This window comes from Terrapene carolina, unplaced genomic scaffold (assembly GCF_002925995.2).
Source record: "Terrapene carolina triunguis isolate 2854851 unplaced genomic scaffold, T_m_triunguis-2.0 Scaffold210, whole genome shotgun sequence".
Classification (NCBI taxonomy): Eukaryota; Metazoa; Chordata; order Testudines; family Emydidae; genus Terrapene; species Terrapene triunguis.
The window spans coordinates 5,619,511-5,643,063 of NW_020664561.1; the positions used below are offsets into that span (position 1 = coordinate 5,619,511).

Here is a 23,553-nt window from a genome sequence, read left to right on the forward strand (position 1 = left end):
ACATCACATTCTAACTAAGTCTGCTACAAAAGCCCCTTAAGAGCACATGCTCAAGCGGTGCTAATAAATTAAATTTTCTTCGAGGCTTGAGCTTTTAGCAGGGATGTTTTGACAAACTAGGATGAAAATTTGGAGGGGAAAGGTTATTTAATGTGTGTTCATGTAATACCGGTCATCTCTGAGAGTGACTGCAGGCTTATTTGTCCCTGCACCAATGTTTTCTGTATAGTCAAATGTCATTTAGCTCTTTGGGAATTTAGCCCAAAATGTATTTTTAGTTCAATGGGGTACAAAATTATTCCCAAATCAAGCCTGGCCCTATTAGGATCCAAACTCTGAGATGCAACTTCTACAAAAAAAAAGAGAGAGCGAAAGAAACTATGTTCTTCAAAGTCACAGGACCACAAAATAAGCAAAACTATACCTGGCAACTAATGCTTGCATATGGCTATTTCTAGTTTCCTAGCTCTCTTTCAATAGGACTCTCATACAAAGGCCAAGTTTAGGAGAAAAAATGCAAATTTGACAAAATGCAATCAATTGTTGCACAAGAAAAAGCTAATGATGGATTTGCTCAAGGTCCTAAACACAAGGTCTGAGAAAGTGTTGCTATAATCCTTGGTATAGTAATAGTCTCTTACTCCTATCTATCACCAAGTCTTAGTTTAGGCACAGAGCATACAGAGCTGCCACATAATGAGATTAATCTCAAAATACATGTACTGAAACTTTGAAACTAGACAAAAGCACGAATCTGTTGTTGCTGGGAACCCATATTTCCTATGTGTATATCCAACTCTAGCAGGCAACAAGGCAATACACCAAGTTCAGCAGGACCAAGGAATTACAAGACAAAGTATCGTATTTTGCCTATGATAGGAGTCTACCACTAACAAATAGCACACAAAAAAAAAATCACAGCATTATGAACGGAAGAGGTGCGCAGGAGTAGCTACAAACACCATTGCCACAAAAATGCATTAAGGATGTTGCTATCACTAAATTCATTTAATAGGAATAAAGTTTATTTTAAAATTATAAGCTCTCTCGGGAGAGATGTAGGAGTAGGACCTGTCACAATTCCCCCAAATCCAGTCAACTCTGAGCTAGTTATATTTGCATTGCTCAAAATAGCAGAATCACAAGATCCAGGTTCCTACTCTTGACAGAGACCCACCAAGTTCAAGATACATTTGAAGTCACTATGAGTCATACGCTAATTAGTACTCTCTCTCACCATATAAGAAAAACTAATACAGACAACAAATCCCACAAAGCCAGCATTGCTGGCTTTGTGGGAAGTACTTCAAGCATTATGATTGAACTCTGTCTACTTTAAACACTCCACTAAGTTGGTTCCCTCACATTTGATAGCCACAATTAATTTCAGGATCCAGATCAAAATAATTCTTTAGGGGACTTTCCTTAGCCTAGCTTACAGACTCCATCTCTAACTACTAGTACAGGCCTCTTCTTTCCCTTAGTCTCACAAATGCTGTTGAGGGTAACTTCTCTGTAATTCCTGCTATCTGGAATGGTCTTCCTGAATCTTGACCCCATCTCTTTTCAAGTATCCTCTAAAAATATCTTTCCCTTACATAGGCTTCCAAATTTTTCGTTATTTAAAAACAAGAAACACCACGTAACACACAAAGAACTCAGACAGGTACTAACCAAACTGAAGTTGTTGGTTGGTGTTTTTTTTTTTTTTTTTTTTTTTTTTTTTTTTTACACAGTGGAATTACACAATGAGCAGCCGGTTAACATAATGGAAACCTAATTAATAGCTAACTGAATGTAACATTCTGTGCTTTTAAAAAGGAAGACAAGAGTATAAATACATTTTCCCTGTCCTAAGTCAAGAGATTCACTACAATAGACTTACATTAGTCACCAAAGTCTCCTCCATTTTTGTACTGCTAGCAGCCACACTGTTAGGATGAGAAGAAGGTGTAGTGTAGTCTGTCACAGACTCCTGTGAAGAAAAATAAGTCCATTAAAATGAACCCCCTATCTAAACTAGGTTTTCTAGTCTCAGGCTTAGTCTTTTCAGACAGTGGTTTGACTATCTTTTACATAGAGGCAGTTCACCAAGCAGTATGATGACAGAATTTCATCACACCTATTAATTTATTTTCTCAGAAGGCATGTCCAGCAATTCTCACTGCTGAGTTACTTTGCACTAGAAGAATTTGTGGAAAATTTCAGCTCTGTCAGAGGCAGCATATCCCAGAAAAGCCTCGCCTTTAATCATGTATGTGGTTCAGATGATAACTTTTAGAAGTTAAATACAACTTTTAATATTAGGCACACGGCTATAAAACAGAAGAAAACAGTATAAAATAAGATCAGATGTTTCTTAAGTAAGCAGATGAAAGATAAGGCTCTCCAGATTAAAAAAAAGAAAGAATGGAAGGGATGAATATGCACTTTTCTCTAAAGGGCTGAGACTTTTCTTTTTCTGAAAAGATGAACAGGTGGAGAAATCAAAGTGCACATACAAGAAATTTCACTGGTGGCAAGTGGCCAGTGAAAGAAACTGATCTGGAAATGGCAAGATCTTAGCAAGTTTTAAAAAGGTAACTAAGAAGTCAACTCAAAGCAAAAAATTAAGAATTTTTACTAGCTCATTACAGGATGAAAAACTCCTCGCACTAGTTCCTGAAGTTATTAAAATTCTTGTATGAGCATTCAAAGCCAACTCTTGGGAATACAAAGACAGGTTTTAATACCCTCTTCCAAACAGCATTTCTGTCTCCCGGATTCCTTTTCTAAAGCTATACTACCATGCCTAGTGCGACTAGATAGAGTTGTAGAATTAGTCCTTGCAAAAGGATGTTGGGTCTTGTCTGGAACCAAAAGGAGGACCAAATTGCCATTTCTAGGTCTGCTAATTACTATGTGAGACTAACTTTTTAAAAACACTTCCTGAGTTCAGAAATATTGGGAAAAAGTATAAAGATGATCCTTGGCCCAATACTAGTGGAGAGACAGTCAACTGCTATTGTTCCTGGATCCCTTCTGGAAAGTACCTTTTATGATTTTTCCATGGATGATGGATGATTTCCCCCTTGGATTTTTCTGCCTGGAAAGTGATTTCATGGTATAGATGAGGATGAAAGTTCCAGTCTTCCTTATCCAGGATCATTCTGCTGCGCTCACCTGCCCTCCTATTTAGGTTTCCCTGCACTAAGATCCAAGGTTCACTTAACTGAACTAGCTGCCGCCAGTGATTGCCAGGATACTGTACATACATCCCCCTTTGTTCAATAAAGTCATTGTCCTCAATCCTCATTAGGTGATGACTTCCTGCAGGAACATTTCCAGGGAACAAGCTAGGTATGTTGCTGGATATTGATCTGAAATTCCTGCTCTGTGTTCTCTGTATTGATATTGGCTTCCAATGAGGTCTCTCCATTGAGTTGGTATCCACTGCCACCACTCCCTACTAGGGCTGGTGAAGAGAAATAACTTGAATAATATGGTTTAGTTCTTGTCCTCCTCTGGTTGTCAAAGTACATGGAATACATACTTCTGACCACACTCTTCCAAGTATGATCTCAGGATGCAGTATTCACTGGAGTGGTCACTTGTGGAACCTGATCCGAAGATCCTAGCACAGGGGTTCTCAAACTGGGGGTCGGGACCCCTCAGGGGGTCGCAAGGTTATTAAATGGGGGGTCATGAGCTGTCAGCCTCCACCCGAAACCCCGCTTCGCATCCAGCATTTATAATGGTGTTAAATATATAAAAATGTGTTTTTAATTTATAAGGGGGGGGGGTGGGGGTCGCACTCAGAACCTTGCTATTTGAATGGGGTCACCAGTACAAAAGTTTGAGAACTGCTGTCCTAGCAGCCTGAACAGAGATGTTCTAGCAGGCATTGTAAAGTTAGGTTCTTTACATGTCAAAACCAAAGTAACTTCTAAAAGGTGCAAAGAGCCTGCACCAGGCTTCTCATTATCTTCACTCTTACAGGGCTGAACATTGTTTGGGACAAGACTGAAATGAGTTCACTTTCACTAGCAACGTTGCTGTATTTGCCACTTACTAAGTTATAGTTCTTTATGACAATAAGAGACCTGATTCTTCATATTATGCCAGTGTAATTACACTGAACTAGTAACAGTGGAGGATCAAGCCCACTGCCTACCTACGAAAACAGGTGTATACCCACTGCATTTCTCAAGGCTGTGATAGTCACTATCAAGATAGTGATTAAACCCCCAAGAAGTCATCAGCACAACCAAAGGAAGGGTGTCTTGACAAGATGTTCTTGTTTCAGAAAGACTTGACGAACTTCATCAGGAAGGGTGCGAATCAGAATGCAAAGGTACATAGTCACTAAATCAATGAATATCAAACTGCCAGGGAGATGGCAGACAGAACTGACAGATGCTTCACATTTAAACTTCTTCCTCGTGAAGCTGTTGAGGCATTTAAAATCTAGGATTTCTATCAACCTACCATTCTTTGAGACTATAAATAAAATTGCACATATGCTTGAATTTTACAATCAAATATATTTAAATAACCCAACAGAAGTTAAGTGCCTTCAGGATGTTGGCCTAGAATACCAATCAAGTGTCTTAACTACAAGAAACAATGCACAAACTGTCTGTTTAGGCAACATCCTTCTTGTTGGAAGAATTTTTTTACTGAACTAAAAATTAAAGGTTGCTAGAAACGCAAGGTGGGTGAGGTAAAATATTTTATTAGACCAATTTGTGTTGGTGAAAAAGACAAGCTTTCAAGCTACACAGAGCTCTTCAGGTCTGTGAAAGGTACTCAGTGTTATAGATAAATACAAAGTGGAACAGATGGTTTAGCATAAGTAGCTAACCTATTGTAAAAGACAATTTAAGGTGAAGTGGCCAATTAACACCTCAGCAGTCAGGACAAAAAGTGGAGGTTATGGGGCTAGAATGCTGTAATGAGGCATAAATCCAGTGTCTTTATTAAAACCATGATTTTGAATGTCTAGCAAAGTTATGAATTTAAGCTTCCGGGGTTGTCTTTTGAAGGTATTATGCAGGCTCCCTTTGAGGAAGAGGACAGAGATGGAGTGACAGCTGGATCCAGAATATGAAACAACAGCGGCTGTTATTGTCAATGAATGTCAATTTCACTGCTGGTAGGCTCCCTGTCCTTGAGATGGGAGCCTAGTAGTGCCAAGAATCCTGGTTGCAGATGTGGCTCCCAGGGCTGCTGCTGCAGTGTGTAGACCCTGGCAGCTCCCAGAATCCTGGCTCCAGTTGGGCACTTGCAGACTGGTTACTGTGTTGCAGGGAACCTGCCAGCCTACACTCCAGCTGTGAGCCCTGCTCTGGGCTGACAGTTTGGGTTGTCAGCCTCGGGTCAAGGGGGCTCCAGCTGTGAGCCCTGTGTGGGGCTGTCAGCCCCAGGATGCTGGGGCTCCAGCTGTCAGTGCCCCACAATGCCCCACTTCAGTCAGTGGAAGCACTCCAGGTGAGGACACGCACAAAAAACAGAAGCAGCACAGGGCTTGGCTACACTTGCAAGTTAGAGCGCATTAAAGCAGTCCCAGGCGCCCTAACTCACGACCTGTCCACACTGGCCAGGCACTTAGAGCGCCTGGACTCTGCAGCTGGAGTGCTCCTGGTAATCCACCTCCATGAGAAGCATAACGCTTTCTGTGCCTCAGCTGAAATGCCCCAGCATCAGTGTGAATGAGGTGTTGCATTACTGCGCTTTGATCGGCCTCTGGAAACTTCCCATAATCCCCTTAAGTCAAATGGCCACTCTTGCGGATATGCCCTTGCAAAGCTCCCTTTCTGACAGCCGGCATGCTTATCTGCTCTGGGACAAAGCAACCATTAGTGTGGAATGTTGTTGCTGTGAGTGTGTGAGAGAGAGGCGAGGGGGGTCTGCTGCTGTCTGAACTTACAAGACAGCATGCTGACATGCTCTCTGCTCCCCAAAAACCCACTCCCACACACACACATATACACAACACACTCCCTGTCACACTCCACTCCCCCCCCCCCATTTGAAAAGCACATTGCAGCCACTTGCATGCTGGGATAGCTACCAGAATGCACTGCTCTCTGTCGCATTGCAAGAGCTGCTAATGTGGCCACGCCAGTGCGCTTGAATCTGACAGTGTGGACACACCGCAGCGCTTTTCCTACTGTGCTCTCCGAGGGCTGGTTTAACTCACATCTGCAAGTGTAGCCATGCCATAGTGTGGATGTGAAACACCGCTTTAATTACTGCAGATGGCTGTACCTGGACTTAAGTCAACTTAATTTTGTAGTGCAGCTCTACATGATTGTCTTCGCCTTTTGTAGTTCAAGGATGTTATTTATCTTTATTAATGTTATACTGAAGAAACCAATAAAATAATTTCCATTTATCTAAATAAAATTCCAAAGCAATATCACAAGAAAAAATGAGAAGTATATGTGTAAGCCTTCTTTTAACTTGTATGGGCAACCAGAGGTTGAAACAGAGGGGCCAACTTTCCCAGCTACCCTAAATTGCCAAAAAGAAGGAGAATGTTGTACAAAGCTGAGATTAATCTAGAAGCCGAGAGACAGAGAGAGAGGAGCTGGCACTGAGAAGAGAACTTGCTGTGAAGGAAAAGGCTGATTTAAAGCTAAATTACGTACTATCTGAAAAGAAGTTTGATTTGTTTCTGGCTTGAGGTGAGTGTCCAAGCCAAGGAGGTTGTTAAACGCTCATCCATTTTAGGCTGCAAATTAAGCAATTTCCCAGTCCCATTGGGACATTTTAACTTCTTTTAAAGAGCCAACTTCCATTAACTACAAGTCAGTACCAGATGGATTCCATTACTTTCAAAACTGGTAGGATCGATCTTGTTGACTGTACTTATGAATTGCAAGATGTGGTATACATATCATTTTAGTGATTTCTGGGGGAAGTGGAGAGGCCAGTATGGTTTATTTATTTAGATTTAGAAGACAGCAAGGGGTGTCTCACCATAGAAATATAAAACTGTTGAAACAAATGGGATGCGGCAGCAACTCCAAAAAGCATGTCTGTCTCTTCTCATATTATATGGATCATCATCATGCGGACATGTTCTATATTTATAATGTAAAGAGCATGACTAAACAACATGGGTGCTTTCATTATGGAGCTTTTTTTGAATGGGTGAAGTACTCTGCTCTGGTTCTGGAGTAGCAGACAAGGTATCCTTGACTGTTGCAACCTGACTTAGAGATGGAAAACTCACCAGCCTCTTATGTGAGCAATAGACTTTTTTTTTTTGGTAGTAAAAAGAGACTGCTCACTGTGTTTAGCTTAAAAACTTTAAAATCACTTGTAAAGCTTGAAAGTTTTTCTTCTAAATATAGCTTTCTGCTTGGTTTTATACGCGAAATTTAAGATTTGTCGACCTGTTTTTCATGGAGGACTCTATTATGATATCTCAATAATGAGTGAAATTTGAACAACTGAGAGGGCAAGGAATATTTAGATAAACTGTTGAAAACACTGTTTTGTTAACACCTATTTAACTCAAACAGCTGGGAGAAAAGATCTGTGAGAACATTTCAGCTAAGGGCTGGGATAGCTCGCATTTCAGCACTCTGGTCCTTTAAGCTTTCCTGCAGACACCAGACTTGATACTCCTGATAGCTTCAACTTGCGTTTAAAAAAAAAAATTTAAAACAAACCCACCCTTTCAGGCCTTCTTTGTACTTAATAAAGGAGCCAAAATATCACAAAAGCCAATTTCTCCCTTTGTGGGTTGCCTGTGACTTCTTGGGATTAGGGAGAGGACAAAAGGATATCAATGTATGCTGCTAGTGCTACTATCCAGGGCCTTGCTTTTGGGTAGTCAGCTGAGGCACCTTTCCCATTCTGAATGCTTCCTGAGAAGAGAGTCAGGCAAAGATGATTATGTTCTCCTTACCCTGATAGGCCTCAATGGGATGCTCTGGTCCTAGAACAAGAGGTTACAAAAAACCCATTGGGTTCTGACAATAAAGGAACTAGGCCCAAGCCAGGATGTACAAGAAAGATGCAGTCATGGTCTCCCCTGCCAGTCACCAATATCACCACTTCAGGCCCTCAGAAGTTACACTTCTCATCTTACCAGTTTTTGGTGGGCTCAAGCCATTTAAGTCTGCTGGTTCAGGGAAGCCAATTCACAGATACAGACAAGATTAAAAACTGCAGCACTGACAATTTACTCAAACTCGCCAACACACCTTAAAACAAAAACTTTCCACTGCTGGCAACAGGAAAAATACCATTCAAAATTTATTAGGCTAGAACAGAGATTTCAGAGACAACCTCTTCTCCATGGCAGAGGTTATGTACCATCCCTCATGTCTCTCAAGGGTGAACCTTTCCAAGGATGTGCAGCCTCCAATAACTGCTCTGCAGATTGCTTCCAGTTCACTGGAGAGCATGTGGCAACTCAGCTTGAAGGATCACAGATATGCTCTCAGCTTTTTTTAAGTTGTTTCGGCTAACTTAGAACTATTTAAACAACATTCTTGGAGTCACTAGTATCTCAGATTCCTCAACATATCAAGTACAATGTCAATGCTAGCAATAGAGCAATACTTCCTGCTCAAGACTGACTATCTGCAGGCAACTGGGACAGAATATTACAAACTGGAAGTCCCGAGTCATTAAATTGTCTTGCCAGTGGGTGGTATGTGTCCACCTGCTACAGAAACAACCACTAGTTCCTATTTAAAATGTCCACTTCCCCACCTCCAGTTGATGGGTAAGGAGCTCAATTTCTGCAGTCATGTTCTCAATCTTTGTGCTCAGTCTTGCACTGGCTGTGTGCTGGACTAGTCCTTTGGTGTAAATTCAAGTAATTTGTAGGCCGCTTTAAAGTTATACTGGATTCAACAGACCCCAGAGGAGCTATCACAGCAGCAGAGGATCACTGGGAAGCCTTGGTTATTCCTCCCCTCCCCCCCATTTTGTGCTGTCAGTACAGCATAGCTAAGGATCAGGGCTGAAAGCAAGCAAAGTAGAGGTCTTCCTGTTAAGTGTTATTACAAAAGGTCTACATAAAATCAGAGAGCAATCTGCAGAGAACGTACAGTGACGCTTAAGCATCTTCACCACATTCCACAGAGGGAATTAGGTAAAATTTTCAAAAGCACTGAAGTCTCATTGAAACTCAATAGGATTTGGACATCTAAATTCTTTACGTGCTTTTGAAAATGTTTCCATCCTAAAGCTTATCTTGAAGCTTGATGCATGCTGTTTCCTTTGCTGTGGTACTCAAACTTGCAAATTGAGTACCCCTCCAACATTTTGCTACAGCTCTCTGATGATGGTTGACCACATCGCTCTTGTGCAACTTGGATAAACTTCAAATCAGACACTGAGTGTAAGGCTTCTGCGTACTCCAACCTCTTTAGTGCTGTTCCCCACAGACCAGAACCTAGGGCTCAGGGCACAGACTTCTTTTCTATAGCTTAGTGAGCACTTGTAATCACTGGTGAGGCGGTGTAACAGTTCAGAACACTTCAACCCCAGTCACATACAGGGCACATGATCCACAGCAGTGCTCCATTTTAAATATTCCTTCCTGAGAACAACTACAGGCAAACGGTCTAACTTTTCAACTCCAGTGCTTTGTAAGTTCTTCTATGTAATATCTGAATGATTTCATCAGCAGGCAACTAAATGTCATAGCTGAATTCAGACATTAAATGACCAATGTAATGGGTTACAGTTAATGAAATGTTATCTCTTTTACACACATTGTTCAGTAATGTTCAAGAAATGTGCCACTTTTTGTCTTACCTTTGTATTTGTTCCAAACTCTGGAGCAGAGACAGAGATCATTGTTCCTATTTCAGTACTCAGTTCATTTGTAGCTTTGGTTTCTTTTGTCGAAACAGGGTCTGGACTCCTGACAGCGGTGGGACTGGGCTTCTCCTGTCCCTCGGGCTCTCCCTGCTGGGCATCCTTCACCTTTCTGTTCTTTAGCGAACGCTCTTTCCCAATAGGACCAGGTTTATATTCTTTGTTTTCTACTGGACTCAAGTCTGGAAGCTAAATTAGTGTTTTAACTTGTCAGTGTTGGCTGTTTGTTTTTTTAAAAACAAGGAAGTTGTAACGTAACATCTTTATATGCTCAGGAGAGTAAAAGAGTCAAAACATTTTGTTGACATCTACCAAGACTCAAAAGTCTGTGACTGTTCCTTGAGGGTGTAAACAGTAGGTTTGGGGTTTTTTGTTTGTTTTTTTAAATTAAAGAAAGGGTAGTTTAGTTAGAGATGTTAATCTGGCAGCAGATGAATACCTGAAACATGTCAACTGAAAGCACCAATTACCAGCAGGAAGCCAAAGATCTAGACTGAAGAGTTACTATGAGTGCTATATCAAATGGCATAGGATTAAATTGTCAGTCTAAAGATTAAAAGTGACCTGAAAAGAAGAAAAAATTGCACTAGTGAACTTTAAAATATATTGTCTAAAGAGAGCCCAATTTTTTTTTTCTAGCAATGTTTAACAGATTTTTTTAGCCTTACTAATATCAGGAATATCAAGTCTTCTGTTTTTTGCTGGAGCCCTAGAAAAATGGAGGTGGAAGGTTCTCAGCCCTCAGCTGAAGAGACACTGCGGTATGGATATTTGCCAGAGCATTCCTCCACAGTGTTTGCACTAAAAAGGTTTTAAACACAAACTCAAATTTGCAAGTGTTTCCCTGTCTTCTTCTGCAGGAGTGGTGGCTGTGATGGTATGTAGCTATATTATAAATCTTTTAAAATGTAAATTTGATTACTGTATAACTGTGTTATACAGGGACAGCGTTGGTCTGTGGCCACAAAGGAAGAATAAGTTTAATACCATGCTATGACACTCAGAAGCCACTCCCTTCTTAATAGATGGTGACACCAGCAGAGGGTGGACTGCATGAAGCAGTTCAGTGGCTACTACTGTGGGGCAGCAGGAGCAGCATAATGTCTCTTTAAAGCTAGTGGGCTAGGGTAGGCAGAGCAGCCCTCAAAATCCTACTACATTAATGGAGACTAAGGGTGGGCAGGGTAGAGACTGGCAGTTTCTCTCTCACCACAAGTACTTCATGGCAAGGAATGAGGAGGTTAATTGCTCCAGAGGCAGGTAAAGAAGACCCTTCTTTACATGTCTGCCTACTGGGAGGCCCCTAAATGGAGACAAAGACAACTCCTACCCAGAGAGTTTGCACCTGTAGGGCTCAAAAAGTTGTTGAGAAAGGAGGGGAAAACGTGTTGGCTACAGTGGCCACTTAAGTCCCTCACTCCTGCAGCAGACGGTTCTGCCTTACCCTTCCTCTCCTCTCCCATCCCATCCCCGAGCACAGTACATTGCAGTGTAGTTAAAGCAGTAGAACCTTCTAGTGCAGAGAAGTCCTAAACGTTTGAGCCTTAACTAAAAACTTTGGGTTTAGTTTTACTGAAAATCTCTTCCCCCAATCAATAGCTCACTTCATTCTCTTGTCTTATGCGGTTATAGTCCTACCAGCAAAAACAAAGTAGAGAAGACCTGATATTTGTAACATAGAAACAAGCAGAAAAAACAGACTGTCTACCTGTATAATCTGTATACTTTATAAGGTAACAAAATGGCATTTTTTACCTTTGCAGATCACCTTTACATAAATCCAATACAAGTGATTTGACACACATACAATATACACACTTTCTTAATGCAAGACTGAGTTCAGTTATATTTTATAAGGTTGTTGATTACGAATGTATTTTCATCAAGTCAATTACATGAACCTTTAGTCTGAGTAGTCCTCTGCTGCTATTAACTTTAATTATGCAAATATCACTGGATTACAGGCTACCTGGTCAGTGTAACAGTTATAATGACCTTCAATTTTCTCAGTTATGATGGGGTAAGTAACCAATTTGTCTTCAGAAAAAAACCTAAGGGGGTCCCAGTAGACAAGTGTACTGGGACCACTGCTGGGACTCAGGCAACAGGAAGAGGACCTGGGAACTCAGGGCTGGGGTCAGTACCTTAACCACCAACTTATTCCAAAAAGCTGGAGAGGGCTGCTGCAGGGTGAGAAGCTGGTGTTCTTCCCCTATTCCCCAACTTTTCTTGTCCCCCTATTTCCTACAAGGCTGTGTATTTGGTGAGGAAGAGAGGTCAAGACCGATTTGGTTAGCAGACAATCCAGTCTGTCCTATACCACAGGAGTTTTCTCCTCCATCCTCTCTAGACTGCTAAATATTCCTGTGGGGATAAGCACTTTGGCATACAACAAGCAAAGGAAGATCAGTTAGGGGCTCTAAACATGACAGTATAAATAATATAATGTATATACACAATTTTTAAAGGAAAACCAAGATTGGCCATTTATTGATACATTCATTGTTATGAAAAAGTGACTTTAGAGACATCATCCCCACTTTAAAAAAGTAGGTTTGGATGTTATGAAGGAGACTTAGATTGCCCAGACAGCATATATTTGTACTTTAATCTTTTTACATGGCTGATTTGGTAACTGTGTAAGCTGATGCACAGCATCTTCTCTGACTGACACACAGTGGGGAAAGAGGTCTGTCTTATTTGGATCGTACTTGTAACAGTTCCTTTAATTTTTTTCAAGCCACAGTTTTGGTATTTTTCCTTTTGACTGGACTTCTCTGCCACCCAGGAGCCCACTAGACAGGCTTCTACTGTTAACTAAAGATCTTCTCCCTTACCTTTTGTGCTTTGATGGGTCCTGCCCGAGGCTGCTTCTGTCTTTGCTCTTTTGGTTCAGGTATTTTGTCAGTGGGCTTCTCTGAAAGCACAGGGCCAACTTCACTGTCACTACCACTAGAAGCTGGGGCTCCAAATTGAATTGTTTCTATTCCAAGCTCGACTCCACTTTCCTGTCCAGACTTTGTTCCCTAGTTAAGGTAACAACATACATTAAAACTTCCAACAAATTCCCAACCAGAATGTTGCCTTAAAATAGGCTTTTACCTTGATTTTAATGTAGTTATATACTTAAGCATACAAAAGTCAGGAAATGGAACATAAGCACATGAAAGGCTGGTTAAAATTTGATGCAACCCACATGGTCCTTATTTTTAAAAACAAACTGTGACAGTGTACCCCACAAGGCTTTATGGGGGGGTGCTCATAAATGTTTGAATGATATAACTGGAATAGGGTTTTGCTACATATGCCATGGAACATATCTATGTAAAGGTTATGATCTACTGGTTATGTTCATCCTAGTTGTATGCAGGCACCATCCGTGTGGTCAAAGTTATGAACATTGGCTGTATAATTGCTTGATTTCTAAGTAGCCTTAGTTAGAACATTTGATCACTTCTTGGGAAAGGAATGTGCAAATTAGGTGCTCAATCAGGAAGCACTGAACAGACAAAAGAGCTTGGAAGACTCCAATCCACATAAGAAGTCTACCTGAGGACATTCAAGGTAGCATGTGGGTAATGGCTACTACCTGCAAGTCCTGAGTCATGCATGGGCATGTGACTTGCCCATGTGATTCCAAATCTCCATTTTGTGACTGGATTCTACACAGGGTGAGGAGGGGGTCTCCAGCCACAAGAGAAAGTTTATTTAAACCCCTGGGAGACCCCTCCATTTTGTCTTCAGCTGGCTAAAGAAGGAGCCTCTCCACCCCCCACCCCCCCCAGGATACTTGAAGGAAACTGGAACAAAGGACAGTAACTACAGGGGGTGTGAGTGTGAGAGTGATTGCTGGACCCAGGCTAGAAGGAATTTAGCCTGTAAAAGGGAGCATTCTGGAACTGGTGAGGATCTTATCTGTATTTAGTTTGATTAGACATAGATTTGCACATTTTATTTTATTTTGCTTGGTGACTTACTTTGTTCTGTCTGTTACTACTTGGAACTACTTAAATCCTACTTTCTGTATTTAATAAAATCACTTTTTACTTATTAATTAACTCAGAGTATGTATTAATACCTGGGGGAGCAAACAACCGTGCATCTCTCTCTATCAGTGTTATAGAGGGTGAACAATTTATGAATTTACCCCACATAAGCTTTATACAGGGTAAAACGGATTTATTTGGGTTTAGACCCCACTGGGAGTTGGGCATCTGAGTGCTAAAGACAAGCACACTTCTGTGAGCTGTTTTCAGGTAAACCTGAAGCTTTGGGGCAAGTAATTCAGACCCTGGGTCTGTGTTGGAGCAGACGGGAGTGTCTGGTTCAGCAAGACAGGGTGCTGGAGTCCTGAGCTGGTAGGGAAAATAGGAACAGGGGTAGTCTGTGTGTGTGTGTGTGTGTGTGTGTGTGTGTGTGTGTACACACACACACAGTATAAGTTTTAAACAAACAATTTAATACTGGTACATAGTGATGATGATTGTGAAGCTTGGTTGAGGTGGAGGAGTCAGAGGGTGGGATATTTCCCTTACTGCTAAATGATGAACTAGCAATTGGCTGAGCCCTCAAGGGTTAACTCTCTCTCTACACAAGGCAGCAGGAATGAGGGAGATATGTGCATTTCCCCTAAGTACACTGCCTTGTTAATTAGATCAGCTTGCTGTTAGGCAGCTGCTGCAAGTTCCCTCCCTCCTGAGTCCTGGTCTGTCCCCCCTGCTCTATGGAAGATGGGGTAAGCAGGGTGCAGGAGCAGGGGGACACTGACATTAGCCCCCCTCTTCCTCCGCCCCCCCACAGCAAACAGGAGTCTCGGGGAGCAGCTCCAAGGCAGAGGGCAGGAGCAGCACATGGCAGTAGGGGGAGGGACTCAGCTGAACTGCAGGCAGCTGCTGCACAGGGAACGTAGGGAAACGGGGAGCTGATAGGGGGCTGTCGGTCCACACTGGTTCCAAGCCCCCACCAGCTAGCTGCAAGGGGCTGGTCTTCCTGCAAGCAGTAGACAAAGCAGGTGGCTGCCAAACGACGTTAGAAGGGAGCATTACACAACTTTAAACGAGCATGTTCCCTAATTGATCAGCAACATAAAACAACGTTAACCAGGACGGCTTTAAGTGAGGCGTTACTGTACATTAGTTTCTGAGAGTTGAATCTTAAAGCATTTGCTAAACTAGTACTCCATAATCAAACTAACAAGTTAACTGCTGCAAGTTTATTGGTTTAAGTTTTATAATTCTAAACTATGAAATTTACAAGTTTTTCTAATTACTAACACTGTCTCAATAAGAATTTTTGCTGTAACTGCTCTCAGTAAGAAATTAGATAATGCCCTGGTCTACACTGGGGGTGGGGGGGATCGATCTAAGTTACGCAACTTCAGCTACGTGAACGTAGCTGAAGTCGACGTACTTAGATCGACTTACCGTGGTGTCACCGCGGTGAGTCGACTGCTGCGCTCCTCCGTCGACTCTGCCTGCGCCTCTCACGGCGCTGGAGTACAGGAGTCGACAGGAGAGCGCTCGGGGGTCGATTTATCGCGTCTAGTCTAGACGCGATAAATCGATCCCCGCTGGATCGATCGCTGCCTGCCGATCCTGCGGGTAGTGTAGACACACCCAATCTATATTATTCAGTAATTACATTTAGCTAAAGAAAAATAATACACAGTTTGAAAACACTGGATAATTGTGACACAATCTCCTTGGCAAAGGGTCCCCTGGATCTTTGCAAACAACTCTTCTTAGACCTGACAACACTGCTTACAAGGTATTTGTCCATAAAGGGTAACATATAAGGCCTCTGTTGAAAGCTTGCAACTTACTGATGTTCATAATCATGGCATGGTATGTGTACAGATAATATCGGAGGAATAATATAACTATACTGAAATTTATGCCCTTATGGTCTTAAGGTTAAAAGGAGTCACCTTGGAGTAATGTTACTTGGCGACGGCCTATTCATGCAGGATTGGATTACCACTCCTCCAAACTTAGCCAGTGATGTAATGCAAGGCTCAATGATCTAATATTGCCCCATCATAGAACAGACAATAGAAAACCATCACAGGCAACCTCAAACAATCAAAACCACTTGGAGATGAAAAAGCAACATTATAACAGACCATGGATTGCCCTGCCTATGAATAAAGACAAAAGACTGCTTCAGTATAAGAGTGGGGAGAGGCACTCTGGATCCATTCACTGAGGAGACATCTTGTAGAATGGGGATATTTTTCATGAAAGATTGGCTCTTGGAAGTCAGCCAGCTCTACAACAGATGGAACTTTGGGAGAGAGGGGGACCTATTTTATTAAATAGGAAAGTGTAGGTCCCAGTTCATGTTTTATGATTTTGGTTTTTGTATTGTAACCATTTGTTTCCACCACTGTCTTATTTCTAGTGGAATCTCTATTCTTTCTTAAATAAACCTTTTATTTCATTATAAGTGTTCTGTACAGTGCTCTCTGCAGTGATTTAAGTAAAACTGGTAACTGGAGTACAGAGGATTTCTGTGGGTAACTGCTTTCAGGGTCTGGATATCACATGGGAGCACTTCAAGGGAACTTGGAGACTAGGGAGCACCTGCTGTTAATTTGCAAGGAAAGGACAGGGCTGGCATAGCCCAGAGAAGAGGAGAGGGCTGCTAGTGGTAAGGAGCTAAACACCCAGTTACTACAAGAAAGACTCCCTCACTCTGGAGGCAGGGGGCAACAAGGTGACTCTCAGTCCTGGGTACTTTGAAAACTGTCACAATAATCTTATTTCATTTGTCCCACCATCTGCAAGATACAAATTGAGTTATCTTCAGATGTTCTTGATTGTTTTTAGTTTTATCCTTACCTCTGGAGATGTAGCTGATCCAAATGATGTCAAAGGCTTATTCCATGCACTGACTGAAGGGGGTTGTGGTGGACTAATGGGTCCCACTAAAAGTCCAGAGAATACAGTGGAGTCAAAACTACAATTAATCCATGGTTATTTAGATTCATAAGTACACAACTGAATGGACAATGAAACCACAGCTACTTGATTTCACAGCGTGTTTGATTCTAGAACTTCATTTCAGCTTTTAACAGTAAGTCCCTTATTAAGTCAACCTCGATTGGCCTAATTAGCATATTTGACAAAGAAACCCATGTTTGAGACCAATGGCAGTTACTTGTACACTGGGAATACAGAATGTGGTGACTGCAGCAAAGAAGTTACTCAACGTTTTATAGAAGAGCTCTCATCTCAGGGAACCTGGGAGACTATCGCTCAGAAGTCTTGCAGAACATTTCATAGCAGCATATTCTCTGTGCCATATGAGAACTATACCTGCAGGCCAGGATGTTTGAGATCTCCAGAAACATCTCTCACCAACCCAAACCCTCCAACCACAATGTTTCTCTTCTATCCCTCCCAGGCAAAAAGAAAAAGTCAAAAGATGCCACTTACATTTCTTGGAGATGTCATTAACAACAGTTGTTGATGTCACTTTATTTTCCCATAATTCAGCCCCTAAAGCAGGATGGGACTGTGCATTCTGCAGAGCTTTGCCTGTTGCTGTATATTCTGTGCTGCTTGTTCCTCCTGTTGTCTGGTTTTGAGGCTGAACTGAAGCCTGTGGCTGGCTTGGAGTCTGCGATGCACTCTGAGGCTGTACCTGTACTTGTGCCTGAGCTTGTACTTGCTGTGCTGCTGCTGCTGCCGCGTGCTGTTGCTGCTTTTTTGCAAACCTGGGAGGAAGCTTGGAATTCTGACCTCTTCCTTTTTCACCTGAGCTCTTTTTGGTCCAAACCTAAGAATAAAATTGACATTACAGAAGGCTAAGCCATTTAGAAAGTCTGTATTTTTCTGTCAGTTGTAGAGTATGGGAAAAGGACAAAGCAGGAATCTTGAACATTTTTTCAGAGACTTTTTTTTCTAATGTACTAACTATTTGAATAATGAAAAAGTTAAACATATCCCATGTTTTTGGCCAAGAAATTTTCATATAGAATTGTGACACAAAGGCAATAGCCAGGGGCGGCTCTATGTTTTTTGCCGCCCCAAGCACGGCAGTCAGGTAGCCTCCGGCAGCACGCGGATTCGGCGGTGTTTATGCGGGTGATCTGCCGGTCCCGCGCATTCGGCGTGCCCGCCGCCGAAACTGCGGGACCGGCAGACCTCCCGCAGGCATGCCGCCGAAGGCTGCCTACTGCCGCCCTCACGGCAACCGGCACACCGCCCCCCGTGGCTTCCCGCCCCAGGCACGCGCTTGCTGCGCTGGTGCCTGGAGCCGCCCCGGCAATAGCATAACAAAGCATTTTTACTGTAAGCCCAAAAGCAAGCTTTCAAGTTAGTTACAGTAGCCGACATATTAACTTTGAAATACCCAAATTACAGTGGCAGTGGGTATTGAAAGAGTAAGAGGCACAAGAGGAGAAACATAAGGGGAGGCAAGATGACCTGCATAACTAAGGCTAAACAATTTCAATTAAAAATTAACTAGAATACTGCAATTTGAATGATGAAAAACAGCTGTGTGGAAACAGATTTTGCACTGTTGCATAGTCCTTTACAAAAAAAATTTGCAAGTGTGTAACTGCTTGTAACAGGTGCAAAGGATGACGTTCTTGATCAACATACCTGCACTGTTTGTTCTTCCTTCTTTCTGCGCTCCTCATCTTGCAAACGTTTTTGTTGTTTCTTTGACACCACTTCAGTAAAGCCATCATCATTCAAGTTAGATGGAAAGTCTTCAATTACTGTCACTTCAGGATGGTCATCAATGATCACAACACCTGCAGATGAGCCAAAAATGTACATTTTTTCCTTCCATTTCAACAGTTTCAGACCCAATATTAAGAATTTTGGAATAAAAACAAATTCCACTAGCACTGCATAGCTTCATACAATTGCAGCCAAAGATGACCATCCTAGTAATGTTTAAGTTCCCTCACGCAGACCATCCTTTTGCTGGTGGACTTCAAGAAAAAGGATTTAATACAGAAGCCTTCAATTAATGGCTCTTCAAAGAGAGACCATACTTTGTACAAAAAAGTTCCATAAAACAAAGAGCTAAAGAAAAACAGTGAGTAGTTTAAATAGAAAAATGATGCATTCTGGACACTAACTGCAAACCTGTCGGTGTTATTTATTGAGTTTACAACAGTAACATCCTCTCCCGTTTTCCACGTGCAAAGAGATACAAAATACCTGATAACAACATCAGGTGTGGAATGATAGCTTGAAAAAACTTACAGGAATGAGACTGTACAAAAGAAGTGTCCCTCTTAAAATAGGTAATAACTATTTTACATATGTATACACAAATATAAAATTTTATTACCCATTTTTAAAAGGGATACATGCCACAGGACTCATTCATTGCTGCACAGGGTGCAGTGTCTGAATACTGGGATATAAACAGCCTTTAAAAAATATGCACCAACTTTTCTTCTTTCCACAGTTCCCAAATATATCTAATTCCAGAAGGAGGAACGCTAATGTATTAATAGGTTTTTTTGGTTACCACAAGTTTCCATCAACACATACTTGCATAGTTGTTGAGGTCAAATTGGGATAGAGCATCCACCTTCTCCTTGGGTTTCTTTGGACCTGGTTTGGGCTCATCCCTCTTTTTGCCACTGGCATCCTTGGAGGTCTTTTGCATTACAGCATTACCACCACCTTCCTCTTGATGCAAGGAATTACTGATGGTGGGATCTATAGCAGTCATGCTTCCTGCTTGGTCTTCAAATGGCCTACATCAGACAAAATTATAGACAGAACTAGCCACCATCCCCAGAGTAACCCTCAGAAACAGCAAAACCACATCTGTATGCAGATCACATTACCACGTTAAAAGCATCTACTGTGCATCATCATTAGCTGGCTAAGATGTGTGGCTACTGCTTTATTAGTTCCCCATTGAGGCTGCACCTATTAGTGATGCTTACAGATTTGGAACACAGACCAGTCAAAAAGTCAACACGCACAGTAGACACTTTAGCCATATAGGTGTAAGCATCGCTAATAGGTGCAGTCTCAATAGGAAACTAATAAAGCAGTAGCCATATATCTTAGCCAGCTAATGATGATGCACAGTAGACCCTTTAACCATATAGAGAAGGTACAACATTTTCATTTCAACTGCCATTCTTTCACCACACTGAATAAGTGAATGACCCATATCCACCCCAAATGTGAAGCTAAAGCCTCCACTGAAAAGTTGCTGTGTAACACACCATAGAAATTTGTAGACTTTGCAATATATGCTCCATATTTAATTGGGTTTGGTATAAGTGCAGCATGGACTTATTGATATGTTAGTAACAACTACTGCAGCCAGTTGCAGGCCAGTGGAAAAACTACAGAATTCTGCCTTTTTGTTGTCGAACACTGGAAATTCTGCAAGTATTATATAAAAGCTTTTTCAATGTTTTATAACGGAAGGACCAACAGCTTAGAATATTCAGAAAAAGTTTTCAAGACAGGGCATTGCTAAAGTAGCCAAGTCTTCAATGGGAGTTCAGCAGTCCACTACATAGCATTCCCTAACCTGGTGTAGAAGATGCTGTCAAACCATCATGCAGTTGCTACAAGGCATGAGAAACCAATCCCAGAGACGAAGGGCAGGCTTCAATCAGATTAGCATGTAAAGGTAAGCATAACAATTTCATTTCTAATACTGAGCAACATGCCCAAGTGGAGCTGAAAAACTCTCCTTAACTGGAGAGTACATACTTCATTTAGTTCATTGATTTTCTACTAGAAATTGAGATGGGGGTCCTGATGGGATAAATACAGTGAAAGGATTAAAGCAATAGACTGTAGAGTTGTGATTTAAATCAACTGGATTATGTTTAATGCTAAGTTTCATGGGGATGAATGTAGTTTACACCTGTGACAACAGAGTTGGCATTTTTCTGCCAAGGTGTTTTAACATGGTACACTGATACTGGAAGGCTCTGTTCTTTTCCCCTCCACTCTCACAGGCTTGAAGTGATTCAGATGAAAGCTTCCTTTCTGTACAAAAGGCCCAAAACAAAAGCCCAGCATTGTGGAGCCGTCTAACACTATCCTCCACTGACCATGGTCAGATTATGAATGGCTATGCAATCTGCAACAGGAAATTAGTGAATGTTAGAGCCTTTTGTGTTTGTACAGTAACTATATATTGTGGGTGCTACTGGAAACAAATAGATACTTACCCTCGTTTCCCACTTCTTAATGGAGGGCCACTCCGCCTTTCACTCCTAGGCCCTGAGAAATTCCTTCCAGCCTTTGGTGGCCCACTGTTGCCACGGCGATTCTGGCGATCTATTCCAGGCCGCTGACTAGAGAAACTTCGCTTAGATATTTCTCTTTTTGGAGCTACGGCATTTTCTCCTGCTTTGGCAACTATCTGTGTGGTCACATCTGCCATTTTTTTTTCATCCCTCTCTCGCCTCTCATTGAAGTCACTACTTTCTGAGGCAGTTTCCCATTCTTCATTTGCCTGGTCTGAAGAATTTTGATTGGACAAGTCTGGTGTCTTACTCCCTGAAATATCCAAAGCAGTGCTGGATGCTTCATTAACTGCATTAACAACTGTAGCACTTATCGATGAGCTAGTTGCTGCTTCATTTATTTTTGATGCAGCTTCCCTTTCTTTTAGACGTCTAAAGCGTGGTGGTTTATCTTGCCTTGGTGGTCGTGCAGGCCTTTGCCTTCGAGGCCTCTCTCTAGTTGGATCAAACTTCCTCTCAAATTTTGGAGGTCTCTTATCAATGGGCACAGGACCATAGTGTTCATGTCTTCTTGGTGGCTCCTCCTCTTCCGGTTTAATGATCTCTGTTTGCCTTGGATTCCACTGACTGTCTCTATAGCCTGGCCTCCTTAATGTAGATGGTCGTGGTGGGCGCCCACCTGGATCCCTACCACCACGTCTATACATTCCTCCTCTGCCACGTCTTGAAGGTTCTCCTTTAGGAAGGAATCCTGGTTTTGGTTTATTCTCTTCCTCCCTGATATAAGTTTTCTCTAGGGATCTATTGTCAACTCTAACATTGTTTTCAGGTTTGAAAGACAGCAGAGGCTTTGGAGGTTTCTTGCCATCAGCTCTCTCCTCTCTCTTCGGGTGTTTACCTTTGCTTAAACTGTCTTTGTCTGAAAGAAGAGTATCACTAGCACTTTCGTGAACTTCGCTGTCAGAATCAGTTTCTGAACCTCGCTGTCTTCGCCGTTTGGGGACTATTTCAAAATCAGAACTCTCACTACGAGTTTCGCTTTCTTCTCTCTGTCTAAGAGGCCCCAAAGGCACATGGTCTGCCCTAGGCTTAGTGTCTCTATAATGTGGACAGTCCCTATTATGGCCTCTACCTCCCCGGCCTCGTCCTCCATAAGAACCTCTGTAGCTGCGACCCCTAGAATAATACTCTCCACGGCCTCTGCCCCTATATCCCTGATCTGGGAACCAGTCTCTATCCCGAGCCTCTTTCCAGTACGTTCTGGGTGGTAAACCAGGTTCTCTCTTTACTGGTCTGGTTTCTAGGCGAGGTTTCTCTACAATATGTTCTTTGCCAACAGCTCTCTCTGGTTGTTTTTCTTCCTTAATTGTGTTAACAGGTTGCTGAACAGGTGGTGGCTGGACTGCAGGTGATGGCTGCTGAACAGTAGGTTGCTGAACAGGTGAAGGCGGCTGGACTGCAGATGAAGGCTGCTGGGCCGCAGGTGAAGGCGGCTGGGCTGCAGATTTAATGGCAGCCTCAAGTTGACTGCTCTCTGTACTTTCTGAAATCTGAGCCGTATCTTGTGGTATCTTTTTAGCTAAAGAAGCACTGTCTGGGGTGGACTTTTCTGGCTCTGACTGAGGTGGTGACAGTTGTGCCTGCTCCTTCTTTTCTGTCTTTTCAGACTTGCCAGCTTTTTCATTAGCCAGCTTTTCTCCTTCCTTTTCCTTCCTCTGCTCACGTTCTTCCCTCTGCTCACGCTCTTCTTTCATATCTCGAAGAACAGGTTTTTTAATAGGGCCAGATCTTCTTACTGGTCTATCACTACCTTCTTCTCGTCTGCCATAGCCTGGCCTGGGACCCCATCTGGTTTCAGATTTAGGCTTGAAAGGTTTTTCAGATTTTGGCCCCTCTGATGTTCTATTACTCATGAAACCTTCTTTTTTTGGCTTAATCTCTGGTCTTTCTGCTGTCTCAGCATACCTACTATTTACTTTAGGGACATTTGGTATTGTCTCATTCTTTTGCTCTTCTGATTTTAGAGAATGACTTGAACCATGGGAAATGCTTCTCTTCAAAACAGAATGACTCTCTCCTCCGGGTACCAGCTCTTCCTGAGAGCTGTGTGCAATGTTCTCATCAGCTACTTCAAAGCTAACTGCTGGATTAGGCATGTCAGTTTGGAGAGGTTGTATGTCTTCCAAAGACCTGCTTGGGAATTTTTGTACATCCACCTCACTTGGTTCTCTCAAAAAGTCTGTCTTTTGTTGAGAATCCAACTGGTTGTGTTCTACAGGGTAAGCAGTGGTAACAGCAATTTGTTCTTCTTCCAAATGTGCTTCAGACCTAAGTGAAGAAGCAATTAAATAAGTTTCTAATGGAACAAAGTTTAATTTAACCATATTTACAACTGGATTCTCTAACATCCCTGTAACATGTTAAAGGACTTTTGCCTCATCTACGGAAGTTTTAAGAGGAGGAACAAGGTATCTGTCATGGTGTGAGGGAATCTATTATTGTTAACAGTTAAGTCAAAACTTTGAATGAGC

At 42.1% G+C, this 23,553-nt stretch overlaps 1 protein-coding gene across 1 annotated transcript in view; it reads right to left on the reverse strand.

Moving 5' to 3' along the window:
* LOC113407322 (protein PRRC2C-like) overlaps positions 1 to 23,553 on the reverse strand; it is a 110,407-nt gene that overhangs the window by 35,215 nt on the left and 51,639 nt on the right. Inside the window, exons 16-23 of the mRNA XM_026655704.1 lie at positions 21,005 to 23,350; positions 19,347 to 19,555; positions 18,438 to 18,592; positions 17,265 to 17,607; positions 16,668 to 16,753; positions 12,666 to 12,854; positions 9,766 to 10,017; positions 1,886 to 1,975 (exon numbers count right to left, since the gene is read on the reverse strand). Coding sequence (XP_026511489.1) covers positions 1,886 to 1,975; positions 9,766 to 10,017; positions 12,666 to 12,854; positions 16,668 to 16,753; positions 17,265 to 17,607; positions 18,438 to 18,592; positions 19,347 to 19,555; positions 21,005 to 23,350 — 3,670 coding nt within the window. The remainder of the gene's footprint in view (positions 1 to 1,885; positions 1,976 to 9,765; positions 10,018 to 12,665; positions 12,855 to 16,667; positions 16,754 to 17,264; positions 17,608 to 18,437; positions 18,593 to 19,346; positions 19,556 to 21,004; positions 23,351 to 23,553) is intronic.